At 35.6% G+C, this 17320-nt stretch overlaps 1 protein-coding gene across 2 annotated transcripts in view; it reads right to left on the bottom strand.

Annotated features, from left to right (window-relative positions):
* Nucleotides 1-91: 91 nt before the first annotated feature.
* LOC133657009 (uncharacterized) overlaps nucleotides 92-17320 on the bottom strand; it is an 18804-nt gene continuing 1575 nt past the window's right edge. The window contains exons 3-10 of one of the 2 annotated variants that reach the window (XM_062057890.1): nucleotides 17117-17230; nucleotides 16925-17028; nucleotides 14842-14974; nucleotides 10635-10676; nucleotides 10515-10553; nucleotides 9820-9909; nucleotides 836-1110; nucleotides 92-761 (exon numbers count right to left, since the gene is read on the bottom strand). In XM_062057890.1, the coding sequence (XP_061913874.1) occupies nucleotides 360-761; nucleotides 836-1110; nucleotides 9820-9909; nucleotides 10515-10553; nucleotides 10635-10676; nucleotides 14842-14974; nucleotides 16925-17028; nucleotides 17117-17230 (1199 nt within the window). In that variant the 3' untranslated portion in view covers nucleotides 92-359. The remainder of the gene's footprint in view (nucleotides 762-835; nucleotides 1111-9819; nucleotides 9910-10514; nucleotides 10554-10634; nucleotides 10677-14841; nucleotides 14975-16924; nucleotides 17029-17116; nucleotides 17231-17320) is intronic. The other variant, XM_062057896.1, reaches the window with a different exon arrangement.

Here is a 17320-nt window from a genome sequence, read left to right as displayed (position 1 = left end):
ATGAAAGCTTGCAGTAGAGATATGGCTTCCGTGTTTGGTCACGTGACACCAATTAAGTCGCTCTCATTGGACAAGATACTGCGTTTCGGTTTTTTTAAACAAACTTTATTTAAAAGCAATGATATACCTGTATATAAAAAATGCTGCAAAGTAGAAAAGTAACAAATACAAGAATGAATAAAAACAAGTAAATGTATATGCATTATTTTCAAACTAACACCCAAAAATATATATATAATAAATAAACAGTTATTTCCCTTTTTGCTGACACTTTTGACATGCATTTAGTCAGTAACATATATATGGAAGATGGTATTGTTGTACTTTTATATAATATCCCTGAGGTGTTGTCTGAATATTCAAACAGCGATGACAGAATTGAGTGGTTGCGCCTCAGCGGGGATGACGACACTTAGTTTTTCCACAGCGTCTTTTAACTTCACCGTACTCTTCTCACTGTCTGCTACAAAGATGAAATCTGCCCACATTTTGCCGTCTCGCCTGCGAGTGTGCAAACTCCTGCAGAGTTTGCTTAAATCCCGCAATAAACAAAAACGTCTGCAGGCCCTCAGCTCTGGAGCCAGGGAGCCGGGCCTCTTGTCGTGGTGCTGGCCGAGCTGCAACACCCAGAACTTGGAGAGCTCGTCAGCATTTTTAGCGTGGCTCGCCACCGTGTTGAGGGTCAGAGGGTAAAGGTCATGAGCCGCAGCTGGTACGCAGGGTCCGATGGAGATGAGGTTGGAGGGAGCAGGGTGGCCGGACTGTAAAAAGGAAAGTCGTCTAAGTCCAATCATTTGCGTGTATAAAGATGAGCGGACGTCAGCCATCTTCTCACCTGGGGGCAGATGATGAGGACCCGCTGCGCAGCCTTGACTTCTTCCGCCAGCCAACGCAAGGGACCGAGCTGTGCGATCCTCGCCTGCTGCCACACGTCGATGGCTACGCTGCAGCTCGCGTGCTTCTGCAGGAACTCTGCCAAGGCCATCACAGCCTTCTGGAAGGCTCCGTCCTCAGGAGGGTACACCAGGAGGACAGAGACAGGAACTTTGAACGATGGAGGCAACCTTTTGAGGCCCAGCAATAAGGCAACACGTCTCCAACATCTTTTATCTGTTTAGTGAAGGACATTGGAATGAGTTAATAGGTATGTGATAAACATCTGAACAGCATATTTGTTTTTTGTTTTTTAAAAAAAGGAGTCTGGTATGTTCAATATTAGAGCAAAATTAAAATTTTTAGTAGTAAAATAAATAAATAAATCAACGCCATTCCCTTACGCAGTTGCAAATGACCAGTTTATAGTCAGTTAGTAGTTTAGTTATTACTAGTCTGTTTCCTTATACATTTAATTTAATTTAATTTAATTTAATTCAGTGCTGGTTAAATAGTTCAGCACTTTAAATAACTGCATTAAATCAATGGAAAATATTTCTCAAATAAAATAAATTGACTTTAAATACACATCAAAGTTGTCAAAAATGCATTTAAAAATTGTTCAGCACTTAAAACAACTGCAGTTAAAATATCAAATGCAATATTTATCAGCAACATCGCTTAATAAGCTGCAAATGACTCGTTTTGTTGTAATTAATAAAGTTATTATTGGTATGCTTCCTTATACATTTAGATTAATTAATTAAATGTATTATGATTTAATTTAATTTAATTTAATTTAATTTAATTTAATTTAATTTAATTTAATTTAATTTAATTTAATTTAATTTAAAGGCCTACTGAAACCCACTACTACCGACCACGCAGTCTGATAGTTTATATATCAATGATGAAATCTTAACATTGCAACACATGCCAATACGGCCGGGTTAACTTATAAAGTGCAATTTTAAATTTCCCGCCACACTTCCGCTTGAAAACGTCTCGGTATGATGACGTATGCGCGTGACGTAGCCAGTTTAACAGAGGTATAGCTTCCCCATTGAAGCCAATACGAAATAGCTCTGTTTTCATCTCATTATTCCACAGTATTCTGGACATTCATTGCATTATGGAGAAAGAAGCTGAGCAAGCAAAGAAGAAAGTTGTCGGTGCGAAGCGGATATTTTGCGAGGGAAGTCAGCAACACAACACAGCCGGTGTTTGTTTACATTCCCGAAAGATGCAGTCAAGATCGAAGAACTCGGACAACAGAGACTCTAACCAGGAGGACTTTGATTTGGATACACAGACGCGATACCGTGAGTATGTATCTGTGCTTCCAAACATTTGATCGCTTGCTATAACTAGCTCGAGCTAGGAGCTAGGAGCTAGCATAACAAACACCTAGGTGTTTGTTATGCGGGATTAATTTGTGGCATATTAAATATAAGCCTGGTTGTGTTGTGGCTAATAGAGTATATATATGTCTTGTGTTTATTTACTGTTGTAGTCATTCCCAGCTGAATATCAGGTCCCACCCGCGCGCTTCCGAACATTTGATCGCTTGCCCGTACGTGCGTGTCACGTACGTAACTTCGGTTAAAGGCCTACTGAAATGAATGTTTTTTATTTAAACGTGGATAGCAGATCTATTCTATGTGTCATACTTGATCATTTCGCGATATTGCCATATTTTTGCTGAAAGGATTTAGTATAGAACAACGATGATAAAGATCGCAACTTTTGGTATCTGATAAAAAAAAGGCTTGCCCCTACCGGAAGTAGCGTGACGTAGTCAATGAACATAAACGCAAAGTTCCCTATTGTTTACAATGATGGCCGCATGAAGTGAGAGAGATTTGGACCGAGAAAGCGACGATTTCCCCATTAATTTGAGCGAGGATGAAAGATTTGTGGATGAGTAAAGTGCAAGTGAAGGACTAGTGGGGAGTGGAAGCGATTCAGATAGGGAAGATGCTGTGAGAGCCGGGGGTGACCTGATATTCAGCTGCGAATGACTAAAACAGTAAATAAACACAAGAAATATATATACTCTATTAGCCACAACACAACCAGGCTTATATTTAATATGCCACAAATTAATCCCACATAAAAACACCTAGGTGTTTGTTATGCTAGCTCCTAGCTACTAGCTCAAGCTAGTTATAGCTCGAGCGGGTAATATGGACGGGATCCCGTCCATATAACCCGCCAATACAATTCAAACACCTGCACAACACATACACTCACTCAGCCCAAAGAACCGTTCACCTAACCCAAGGTTCATAAAGCTTATGTATTTAACCAAAGTTACGTACATGACACGCACGTACGGGCAAGCAATCAAATGTTTGGAAGCGCGCGGGTGGGACCTGATATTCAGCTGGGAATGACTACAACAGTAAATAAACACAAAACATATATATACTCTATTAGCCACAACACAACCAGGCTTATATTTAATATGCCACAAATTAATCCCGCATAACAAACACCTAGGTGTTTGTTATGCTAGCTCCTAGCTCCTAGCTACTAGCTACTAGCTCGAGCTAGTTATAGCAAGCGATCAAATGTTTGGAAGCGTACTCACGGTATCGCGTCTGCGTCTGTTAACGAAGTCAAAGTCCTCCTGGTAAGAGTCTCTGTTGTCCGAGTTCTTCGATCTTGACTGCATCTTTCGGGAATGTAAACAATGAAACACCGACTGTGTTGTGTTGCTGACTTCCCTCGCAAAATACTCCGCTTCGCACCGACTTTCTTCTTTGCTTGCTCAGCTTCTTTCTCCATAATGCAATGAACAAATTGCAACAGATTCATGTGGAATAATGATGGGACGGCGTGGCGAAGTTGGTAGAGTGGCTGTGCCAGCAATCGGAGTGTTGCTGTTTACTGGGGTTCAATTCCCACCTTCTACCTTCCTAGTCACGTCCGTTGTGTCCTTGGGCAAGACACTTCACCCTTTGCCTCTGATGGCTGCTGGTTAGCTCCCGCCATCAGTGTGTGAATGTGTGTGTTGGAGCCAGTTGGAGCCTATCTATATTATTTATTTATTAAGTGTTTGACAATGAAATCAAATAATGTCAAGAATGATGTTAATGAATTATTGGATGTTTTGGATTTCATTGTGATTGACTGATTGTTTTCAGCTGCTCACGCTCCTGGTGAGCCACTTCCTCCTCCTATAATTAAGAAGACAGGACAGCTGGGTGCCCTTTGTCTGTCTATCATGTTGAAGGAGTGAGGAGTGAAACAGTTTGTTTACCGCTAAACAAGCCACGCTAAATAAGTTATTTTGATTATGTTGAAAGTCAACCACGGAGAATATTTTTTGTTTGTGAAAATAAATTATGATCATCTGGAATCTAGAAATATCTCCGCGAGTGCTTATTAAGGAATTTAGTGAGTCAAACACCTCCTCCTCAAGACTACTCTGCATTACTTTATTTTTATTTTTTCGAAACTTTTTTGGAAAGCAAGAGTAGTCGCTACAAGTAAACAAACTCCACTGAAGACCCGAAGGACCAAAGCAAGATCGCGCTGCACCGATGACAGCCAGCAGCCGGCGGGCCGTGAGTAAAATCAGCTGATGACGTCATGAACGAATGAACGCGCTGCTGCGCTGTATGGAATCATTCGAACAGATTGTGGAGGTGAAATGCAATAAAACAGGATGTTGGAAGGACATTTAAGAATGAAATAAGTGGACATTAAATTGAGCTGTGTGATTACCTGGAATGATGTCTGGCACACCTGAGACGGCAGCTGAGCACGAGGACATGCTGAGAACGCGCGTTGCTTCGCGCAGAGGCAGACTGGGCGCGTGCACGAGGAGGCTAAATGAAATAAAGACTTTGATGACTGATGTTAGAAATGCTGATAAAGTCAATGATGAATTTGAAGCATTTAAAGGAGCTGTGGATGAATTTAAAAATGCTCACAACTTTGTGCAAGAATTCTTCTCAGAAGAGGAAAAGGAAAATGATTATTATGACTGGTATGAACCCAGAATAATAAATTTGAATTATTTTATGAAAGATGTTGAAACATGGAAAAGAGATATTGCACAATCAAAAGTTGGACCACTGGACAGCATATCAAATGTATCTCACAAATCAAAGTCTGCCACTGGATCATAAGCCTCCAGATGTTCCTCAGTATCCTCAGAATTAAAAATTGCCAAAGCGGAACAAGCTGCTACAATGGCTCGAGCTGCTGCACTGAAGGAAAAACACACCTTGCAACTGGAGGAAACAAAGTTTAAAGCAAAGATGGAGCAAATGGAGTTGGAAGCAGACCTCGCAGCATCAACTGCTAAAATAGAAATCCTTCAAAGTGATTTAATTCATGAAAGCCATGATGTGGCTCAGGAACCTCCAGGTGATGGCATGACTGAGTATTATGATTATCACCATGATACAGAAACTATGGAGAGCAATGTAGACTTTATAGAGTTCGGTGCAATACCCAAGACCCCACTTCACCAAACCATCTTAAGTCTCCACAGACCTCTACTTAAAAGGAACACCAACACATCAGAAGATCTACATAAACCTCAAGACAAGAACGCAACTGAAAAACACAAGACCCAGATTGTAAATCAGACTCAACCCATAAATCACTCTGCACAAGATAATGTGGTTATCAATGCTGCTCATGATAACTTGGATATGGTTATTCAAAGACAAAGTGACATTGCAAAACTCATTGTCTCACAGCAAAAACTGTCTACTACCAGCAAGAGAGATTTCGGTGTTTGATGGTAACCCACTGGCATATCAGTCTTTTATCCATGCATTTGAACACTTGATTGAAGACAAGACTGATAATGATCAAGACCGGCTCTACTACCTTGAGCAGTTTACCTCTGGTTTGCCAAGAGACTTGGTTCGCAGCTGTTTGCACATGGAAGCCAGTAGGGGCTATAATGAAGCGAGGCGCCTCTTAAAAGAACATTTTGGAAATGAGATGAAGATTTCGGGAGCTTACTTGGAAAAAGCCTTGAATTGGACAGCGATTAAAGCTGAGGATGGGAAAATGCTGCATGCATATGCACTGTATTTGAGAGGATGCTGTAATGTAATGCAAGATTTACAGTATTTGGAGGAACTTGATATCTCATCGAACCTAAGGCTAATTACATCCAAACTACCCTACAAACTCAGAGAAAGGTGGCGAAGCACAGCTTATGAGACACAACAGAGAACTGGCAGGAGAATCAGATTTAACAACTTTGTGGATTTTGTGGAAAAGCATGCCAAAATGCTTTTGGATCCGTTGTTTGGAGACATTCAGGACCAAATAACAACGAAAAGGCCTCTTCCAAGAAGCACAAGTGGATTAAAACCAATCAGAGGCAGGAACAGCAGCTTTGCTACTTCAGTAGCTGTGAATACAGAGTCACCAGCATGCACTGTAAAACAATCATCTGTTCCACAACAACCTGCTCAAACCACACCCAGTGGTATCATCCCTTCATGTGGATATTGTCATGGCAAACATGCTCTGATTGACTGCTCACAATTCAAAACACAGTCACATGACAACAAGGTTGAACTTTTAAGAAGGCATGGATATTGTTTTGGTTGCCTACTAAAAGGTCATCTAAGCAAAAATTGTAAAAGAAGATTGTGTCATGTTTGCAAAATGAAACATCCTACTGTACTTCATATTCCAAGTGAAAAAGGCCCAAGGCAGGAAAATCAAGCAAAGTCCACTGCTGAGACAGAAGAAACCCCTATAAGCATTGCTCTTGTTTCAGCCGGTGATGCAACCGGGGCCGGGAAAGACTGTGCACTTGCAATCGTGCCAGTCAGAGTTAAGGCCGGAAAAGGGAACCGCTATGTTCAGACCTATGCCTTCCTCGATCCAGGCAGCACGGCAACATTTTGCACGGAAAATCTAATGGACCGACTGAATGTGAAAGGACGCAAAACAGAAATTATTTTGCGAACAATGGGACAGGAAAAGCCTGCGAAGACCTATGAAGTCAGAGGACTGGAGGTTGGAGACTTGGAAGGGTTCACATATCTGGACCTGCCGAAAGTGTACACACTGAGCAAGATACCTGTCTCAAAGAAAAACATCATCACAAAAGCTGACTTGAAGAGGTGGCCATATCTTGGTGGCATTGACTTAAAAGAAATTGAGGCAGATGTTGAACTTCTTATTGGGACTGATGTTCCTCGGGCAATGGAGCCGTGGCATATAATAAACAGTCAAAAGAATGGACCATATGCAGTCCAAACCATACTGGGATGGGTGGTAACTGGACCACTCAGTTGCAGTGCTACAGAACATGCTGGGCCCATTGCAGTGTCAACTAACAAAATCTCAGTAATTGAGCTGAAGGACCTCCTCATCAGACAATATAACCAGGATTTCTCTGAAAACATATATGAGAAGAAAAATGAGATGTCAGTTGAGGATAAATGTTCTATGGAGATCGCTTCAAGTTCAGTCTTTCTTAAAGATGGTCACGATCCTCTGCCACTGCCTTTCCGGGATAAAGACAAAGTCACACCTCAGGATAAGTTCAGAGAGAAAGAAAGACATCGGCATTCCTCATTTTCTTCTTCCAAAAAAAACCATGGACCATGGAACAAGGAAACACATAACAAGACCATGGAACAAGGAAGCATATAACAAGACCATGGACCATGGAACAAGGAAATACATAACAAGACCATGGACCATGGAACAAGGAAACATATAACAAGACCATGGACCATGGAACAAGGAAATATATAACAAGACCATGGAACAAGGAAACACATAACAAGGCCATGAACAAAGACCATGGAACAAGTAAAGACATTTCCAGATGCCAAATGCTTTGTAAGAAGTGTTTTGGTTAAAACCAAGACCAACACAGTTCAACGACCAATAGATGAACTCTGCCTGCTAATGGAAGCAGCTTGATGGACTGAGGGGGGCTTCGGTTCTCCAGACTCGATGACTCGATGACCGCTTCAGATATGACTATGGACTTTGATGAGACTTGACTAATAACTCAAGTAACTTAATTAATTTTGAATTTGAAGAACATAATTTTTTGGATTATATTGTTCTATTATGGCTCCTGTGAATATTATTATTTATGTAATTGTTTTGCTAAAGCACACAATTAGGGGCCGGGATGTTGGAGCCAGTTGGAGCCTATCTGTATTATTTATTTATTAATTGTTTGACAATGAAATCAAATAATGTCAAGAATGATGTTAATGAATTATTGGATGTTTTGGATTTCATTGTGATTGACTGTTTTCAGCTGCTCACGCTCCTACTGGTGAGCCACTTCCTCCTCCTATAATTAAGAAGACAGGACAGCTGGGTGCCCTTTGTCTGTCTATCATGTTGAAGGAGTGAGGAGTGAAACAGTTTGTTTACCGCTAAACAAGCCACGCTAAACAAGCCACGCTAAATAAGTTATTTTGATTATGTTGAAAGTCAACCACGGAGAATATTTTTTGTTTGTGAAAATAAATTATGATCATTTGGAATCTAGAAATATCTCCGCGAGTGCTTATTAAGGAATTTAGTGAGTCAAACACCTCCTCCTCAAGACTACTCTGCATTACTTTATTTTTATTTTTTCGAAACTTTTTTGGAAAGCAAGAGTAGTCGCTACAGTGTGTGTGAATGGGTAAATGTGGAAATACTGTCAAAGCGCTTTGAGTACCTTGAAGGTAGAAAAGCGCTATACAAGTACAACCCATTTACCATTTATCATTTAAAACAGCTATTTCATATTGGCTTCAATGGGGAAGCCATACCTGTGTTCTAATGGCTACGTCACGCATCATACGTCATCCTCAAAGGCGTTTTGAACCGGAAGTTCCCCAGGAAATTTAAAATTGCACTTTATAAGTTAACCCGGCCGTATTGGCATGTGTTGCAATGTTAAGATTTCATCATTGATATATAAACTATCAGACTGCGTGGTCGGTAGTAGTGGGTTTCAGTAGGCCTTTAAATATATAAGCTTTATGAACCTTGGGTTAGGTGAACGGTCCTTTGGGCTGAGTGAGTGTGTGTGTTGTGCAGGTGTTTGAATTGTATTGGCGGGTTATATATACGGGATCCCGTCCATATTACCCGCTCGAGCTATAACGAGCTAGTAGCTAGGAGCTAGCATAACAAACACCTAGGTGTTTGTTATGCGGGATTAATTTGTGGCATATTAAATATAAGCCTGGTTGTGTTGTGGCTAATAGAGTATATATATATGTCTTGTGTTTATTTACTGTTGTAGTCATTCCCAGCTGAATATCAGGTCACCCCCGGCTCTCACAGCATCTTCCCTATCTGAATCGCTTCCACTCCCCACTAGTCCTTCACTTGCATTTTCCTCATCCACAAATCTTTCATCCTCGCTCAAATTAATGGGGAAATTGTCGCTTTCTCGGTCCGAATCTCTCTCACTTCTGGCGGCCATCATTGTAAACAATTGGGAACTTTGTGGATATGTTCAATTGACTACGTCACGCTACTTCCGGTAGGGGCAAGCCTTTTTTTTATCAGATACCAAAAGTTGCGATCTTTATCGTCGTTTTATACTAAATCCTTTCAGCAAAAATATGGCAATATCGCGAAATGATCAAGTATGAAACATAGAATAGATCTGCTATTCCCGTTTAAATAAAAAAAATTCATTTCAGTAGGCCTTTAATTTGGATTCAATAAAAAAGCAGGATTTAAATTTAAAAATTTGTGAGCCTTAAAAATATTTTCTAGTCAATTCCATAGAAGTTTTTTTGTCTGGCTTTCTTTTACTGCCACCTTACCCTGTCCTTTTTCTGCCGTGCGAGGCAGAGAAGCATTTGACCATCATTGTACATCAAACAATAAGACAAAACTCTAGTTCAATGTGTGGGTAATGTATAATATGTTGTGTGATAAACTGTAATATCATAATACATGTATGCGTTGAGGTGCTCCACTTACACAGGATGTATCCAGAAGTGAGGATCATGACGGCAGCAAGTCCAGAATAAATTATCAACAAAATGTTGGCCAAAGTGTGGGGAGGATCTGCTGCAGTAAAAAAAAAAAATCACTATTATAACTATTTACAGTAGTTCATAATAATCAGAGATATATATATATATATATATATATATATATATATATATATATATATATATATATATATATATATATATATATATATATATATACATACACATATCATATATATATTTATATATACATACACATATAATACATATATATGTATATGCTTACACATATTATTTATGTATGGATATATATACATACACATATAATACATATATATGCATATACATACAGTATATATGTATATATATACATACACATATAATACATATATATAAATATATATATCTATATATATAAATATATATATATATATATATATATATATTTATATGTATATATACATATATATATATTATTATTATTATTTTTGTTTAATATATATATATATATTTTGAAATATATATATATATATATATATATATATATATATATATATATATATATATATATATATATATATATATATATATATATATATATGTATTTAAATATATATATATATATATATATATATATATATATATATATATATATAGCAATGCAATTGTGTGATGTCTTGCCTGAACGAGGGCTGTCTGTGGTGATGTCTGTGATATCAGCTGGAGAAAAAAACACTTGTTATACTTATTATTGTTTATTTTAGTTCATATTTAATATGCAGCACCTTAAGGGTTGCTCACCTTTGGGGTAAATAGTAGTCTTTGGTGCACGGCCTGCAAAACCTACAGAAGAAACAATAATATATTTATGACACAAATCTTTCCTCTTACAACCTTTTCACTAAGTTCCGATACAATACCGACACCAGAGCGTCGAGTATTGGCCGATATGGATATTGATCCGATACAATATCAGCAGGAATCTTGTACTATTTTGTACTGTGGAATGTTAGAAAAGGTTCGATCAAATTAAACAGAGAACAATGGTCGGTGAAAAACATTAACCTATTTATTATGAACCGTCTGGCATGTTATTTAATTTAATTTAATTTTATTTTATTTTATTTTATTTTATTTTATTTTATTTTATTTTATTTTATTTTATTTTATTTTATTTTATTTTATTTTATTTTATTTTATTTCAAACCGTGTAGAATGCACTAATTCATGATCTTAAGCTCATGATGCAGAAAGGGGAGTGATGCGGACACGTTTGTTACTGGATATTTTCCAAAACGCTTCTGCCTCGGAGACTTTGTATGTGTAAGTAATATGCTACTAGGATTATTTGATACTTGTTTATAGAATCAGAATCAGAATAGTTTTATTACCATGGTTTGAGAACGGGTTCACAAACAAAATAGTGTGCTGTTTTACACTGCAATATTCTTCAATTAATATTACGTAAGTCTAGCTTGTGGGCTATCGTGTGCTTAGCTGTAGCGTAGCTGCTAGCTCCGAGTAGCCTATATCTAGCGTGTTCACGTTTTGTCGATGACTTTAGTAAAATAAAATAAATGTTGTGTTTAATGGCGGACAATTAGATGTTGTCCAGCTTTGCTTGTATCGCACATTTTACATGCAGACTGATATCATTTGATACTTTCTTTTTTTAATGCTGATATCAGAGGGGTTTTTCAGTAAAATAATTTGACAGTCAGATAGTTATGATTGATTTCATGTCTTGAGACAGTCACAGCAGTACACCTGTTAACCCATTAACCCCGACATGATGATATCGTTTTATTGCACCCTGGTGATACCAGGCATCCATATTTTGGCCTTGATTTACTACAGTACGTTATTTTTAGCTCCACCAAACCCGAGGGCAGGTTATCTATCGTTTTCAGCGCAGGGTTATGATAAAACTACACTGGAATCAGATTATGCCATCGTCTTTGAACCAGGAAGTGGCCTGCTAATCAGCGTACGCTGCACACGCAAAAAAAAAAAAAAAGAATTGTCACTGAGCTGCCCAATCCGCCAAAAGTCAGGTTTATTTTAAAAAAAAACAGGAAACCAAAAAATTTAAATTTTATCGCCTGTAGTGGGAAACATGAATATTACATTTGAAAAAATGTAAATTAATTTAGTGCCCTTCTACTCAAATAGTAATGCGTGCTTTATCAGTATCATGCAGTATCATGTTTCAAACCTCGCTTCGAAAAGCTTTATCAATTTTTATTGGGTTTATTTATTTTTCAGTAACAAATGGTCAGTCAAATGTTAATAGTTTAGGTCAGGGGTGTCCAAACGTTTTGACTTGGGGGCTGAATTAAAAAAAATGGTCATATATATATATATATATATATATATATATATATATATATATATATATATATATATATATGTATGTATGTATGTATGTATGTATGTATGTATGTATGTATGTATGTATGTATGTATGTATGTATGTATGTATGTATGTATGTATGTATGTATGTATATATATATATATTTATTTGTATATATATTTGTATATATATATATTTATATATGTATTTGTATATATATTTGTATATATATATTTATATGTATTTATATATACATATTTATGTATATATGTATTTATATATACATATATATATATGTATATAAATAAATAAATATATAAAAATATTTATATATATATATATATATATATATGTATATATATATATATGTGTATTTATATATACATATTTATGTATATATGTATTTATATATACATATATATGTATATATGTATTTATATATACATATATATGTATATATATATTTATTTATATATTCATATATATATATATATATGTATATAAATAAATAAATATATAAAAATATTTATATATATATATATATATATATATATATATATATATAATTAATGATGATTATAATTGGATATTAAGAGTATGTGAAAGTTTGACTCCTACCTTGTTTACTTTTTTCCCATTATGCATTGTAGGGGATTTAAATGGGTGTAATTTTGTATTATGTGTAGTGATTGGACATTTTTTTAAAATAATATCCACAAAGTGAGCAGGTTGTGTAACGTGTGACCATGTGTGTTGAGTTTTTGTGTTGGTTTATTTGCGCCATGAGTTGGAAAGGTTGTTTGGATTGTGTCATATATAAAAAAAACTGTGCACACTTCAATGTGAAATTCATGGTCATGGAACTGAATTACTTCAATAGTCCACAAGACTGCAGAACTTATACTGTCAGATATTTAAAATTAAGTTGGAGGCATCCTGCGCGCTGAATTGCTGCGGGCCAAACAGCACATGCCGATAAACCGCACTTGGCCCGCGGACCATAGTTTGGACACCATTTAAACCTTTTTTTTATTACAGACCAGACAATGTTAATAAAGTTCTTCTTTACCGTAAGTTGACCTATAGTTCTTTTTTGTTGTTGTCTTTAATGTTGATAAGGATACAATATTATGCAGAGGTGTACGTATAACAATTTTAGAGAGTTTTTTTTGAGTCGCAAAAAATACTAAAAAATAACAACGTAAGTGCATTCAAAGTCTTTGGATAGAGAAAATAATTTTTGAAAACTGGAGTACCGTAAATTTCCGGACAATGAGCCGCTACTTTTTTCCCCTACGCTTTGTACCCTGCAGCTTATAAAACGGCGCGACTAATTTATGAATTTTTCTTCGCTAACGGCCATAATGTTTTGTGTTCATTAGACACAAGCAGAGACCCTGAAAAGGTGAATTATTGTTAGTGCTACGGCGCCATCAATTGAACGAGTTCGCTCACTGCAGGTGTTGCAGGTTGAAAATGTACTTTTAACACCTTGAACCGAAAGTAAAACCGTCCATAGCGTTGCTGCTCGAAAGGACTCGTTATCCAACAGTCCGAGCAATGTTTGTAAGTTTTACAATATAACTAAAACTACTCTTAATTACTAAACCGTCCCATATGTGACGTCTGTAGGAATGTTTTCATGCGTACTTGTATGTGCTATCTTAATGTATTAAAGCTAACTTTTTTAGCACTAGCTATTATGCTAAGAGGTTTACAAGTGTATGTACTTCTAAGATGGCCGCCATGTGTGACCGTAGCTAAACAAGCTTGCATTTCACGCTAATAGTTGAAGAGCCCCATTTTTCGAAAACGAGCCTCGCTTGCCAAATACCTTGACGGCACATACATTACATACTTTTGTTATACTTTTTAAACGCCTTGAACCAAAAGTAAAACCCTCCAAAGCGTTTCTGCTCAAAAGGACTCGTCATCCATCACTCCAAGCTACGTATGTAAGTTTTACAATATAACTAAAACAATTCTTACTTACTAAACCGTCCCATGTGTGATGTCTGTAGGAGTGTTTTCATGCATATTTGCACGTGCTATCGCAATGTAACAAAGCTAGCTTTGTTAACATTAGCTAATATGCTAACAGGTTTACAAGTGTCTGTGTTAGTATTAATAACTTACAATGGCATTATTTTTGTATTGTTTCACTTTCACAAATTCCTCAGTAAATTCACCAAAACGTCACCGTGGAGTTATTGAGTCTGTTTAGCTGATTGGAGAGCTAGCTTGCGCAACTAGTGGGTCCATGACGATGACTTGCATTTAGTTTTATCATCCGTTTTACTGCCGTGTTACAGACACCGTTTGGAAACAATTAAGGTATGTAAATAAACATTTACAGAATATTTCTGTGTAAATAACTCATTTCACAACGTTTATATCTGCGGGTTATAGTCCGGTGCGACTTATATATGGAAATATTTGTTTTCCCCTCGATACTTTGGCAAAAAATACCAAAAGGCCGCAAGTATGTTTTAAAAAATTGCCGGTAATTAGGGAAGGAAACAAATAATCTTACTTGAAGCAGGAAGTAGTATCCTGATAACTAGCGCGAGGACGAACAAACATGACTTTTTTTTGGCATTGAAGTCAGAATGGAAGCCTACAATGAAGAATGAGAAGGAAAGAAGTGTACTTGCTGTGTTTGGGGCGAGGGATGATGATGCTGCGGTACTTGTAGGAGAGGCCGCTGCCTTGTGGCGGCAAAGGCAAGTTGGCTGCTGTGATGACATTGGAACCATACTTGGCTCTCACCAAGTAGTGGAACCATTTCTGACAAATATTTACAGTGGACAATCAGATATTATATTTTAATGCATTATTTAATTAATTATGATTATCAAACATACATTTTATAATCACTACATTTTATATGTGGTAGTTACACTGTACATTTTCTTAAATTGTTTATTTTATAAGTAAATATTTATATTTATCTACAAAATACATTATCTAATAATTACAAATGTTATATTTTTAATAGTACATTCTTGTTTTCTAATTAGATTATAGAATAGTATTTTTTTAATTGTTAATTAGACATATTTTATCAATTTATTTATGAATTTGTAAATGCTTTCCTTTTAAATGAATGAATTGACTAACTGTGTGATATATATTTTCAAGTATTTATTTGACTTGTAACAAACATGATTAATTTCATATTAGTCAATAATACATAGAATGAAAAAAATATTAATATACAATACCAATTAATTTGCTAGAAAAAAAATATTTGTATTATTTTTAAATGTAAGAAACCCAATGAATACCAGTGTATGATATTTTTTTAAGAATGTATTTTTACTTGACACAATTATAAATCATATTAAATTATATTTTCCAATTGCATATACTTATAAGAAATATTTGTATAATTATTCATTTACTATAAAAATACGCAAACCTGTTTGCATACCTTTTAAATGTATGAAACCGAATGAACGGATGCCATAGATACATTTTAAGTGTTAATTTTATTTGTCAAGAAATAGAGAAAATATGGTTTTATAATTGTTATCTATATATAGTTTTAGGGGAAAAAAAATATGGTGTTACTCATTTAGCAGAAACAATTATATACTTGCATTCTTTCTAAATGTAACAAATTTAAAACATTTTTAAAATATATTTTTATTTTCATCAAATATACAGTAAATACAGTTTTTTTTAATTGATGTATATACATATGATTCATTGTATAATTTGTATTTTAGGGAGAAAAAAAATGTATTACTCATTTAGCAGAAAAAAAATACTTGCAGTCTTTCTAAATGTAACAAACTCAATAAATGGGATGTGCCATATTTAAAAAAAAGTATATATATGATATATTTTTATTTTGATCAAACATACAGTAAATACACAGTATTTTAAATGATGTATATACATATGATTTATTTTCTATTTTGGGGAAAAAAATGATTACTCATTTAGCAGAAAAAAAAAATCTAATGTAACAAACGAACAAAAATGGGCTGTGACATATTTTTTATTATTTTTGTATATATTTTTATTTTTATCAAATATACAATAAACACACTGTATTTTAAAATTATGTTTGTACACATGATTCATTTTATATTTTAGGAAAAAAAAGGATTACTCATTTAGCAGAAAAGAATACTTGCATTCTTTCTAAATGTAAATGGGCTATGGCATATTTTTAAAATATATTATATATTCTTATTTTTTATCAAATATACAGTAAATACACCATATTTTTTAAAAGGATGTATATACATATGATTCATTTTATATTTTGTATTGATATATTTTTCTCAATTGACTAGCCAAAGCGTATTTCTGTTAGCGTATTTTCAAATGTAACAAGCAGAATAGACAGAATATCTCTATTATTGATTTTGATTATCTAATAAAAGCAACATCATTTTATATTTATCAACTCAATTTTTTCAGTATATTTGGATGAGTCATTTTCTAATGAAAAAAAAAACACGCATTACTATTCCACTATTCCAATTGTTTTACTCAACTGCAGAAGTAACACTTGTCTTCATGCACGTTGTGTTGCACTTGTGTGTGAAAAGTGTTACACAAATCACGTTAGAACTGTTGGACTTTATATACAAGAAGGTCAAAGGTTGCTTTTACCGCACCGACGCCATGCACACTGTCATGGTGCTGAATTAAGGGTTGAGCTCAGCAACAACACGTTTCAACAGTCCCATCATTCCCCGTGTAAATAAGTTGAAGTCCTACCTGATGTGATCCTGCCATGTCCACCTGGGCCAAAGGAGGCGTGTATTCACAGACAACAACCGTTTCTCCCACCAAGCGAGTGCCTTTCAGATACTCAATGCTGCCTTCAATACAAATCAATGATAGACAAATCCAAATAATGAGAAATATCTTCACCTGTTTTGCGCTGTGGTGTCACGTGATGATGTTTACCATCAATGTTGATGGCCCAGCTCACGTTCATCATGTCTTCTCCCGACACTTTCACCAGCTCCACCTTTAAATCTGCCAGTACAGACGGACTGTAGTCGCTTGTTGGAGGGAAATCTGGCGGGAAATACAACTATACACGTTAATATATAATACTAATGGATTAATTAGTAATATAATATTAATATTAATTAATAATATAATACT

This window comes from Entelurus aequoreus, linkage group LG01 (assembly GCF_033978785.1).
Source record: "Entelurus aequoreus isolate RoL-2023_Sb linkage group LG01, RoL_Eaeq_v1.1, whole genome shotgun sequence".
NCBI lineage: Eukaryota > Metazoa > Chordata > Actinopteri > Syngnathiformes > Syngnathidae > Entelurus > Entelurus aequoreus.
The sequence above is the reverse complement of the archived record's forward strand: the minus strand, read 5'-3'. Positions and strand labels throughout refer to the sequence as shown.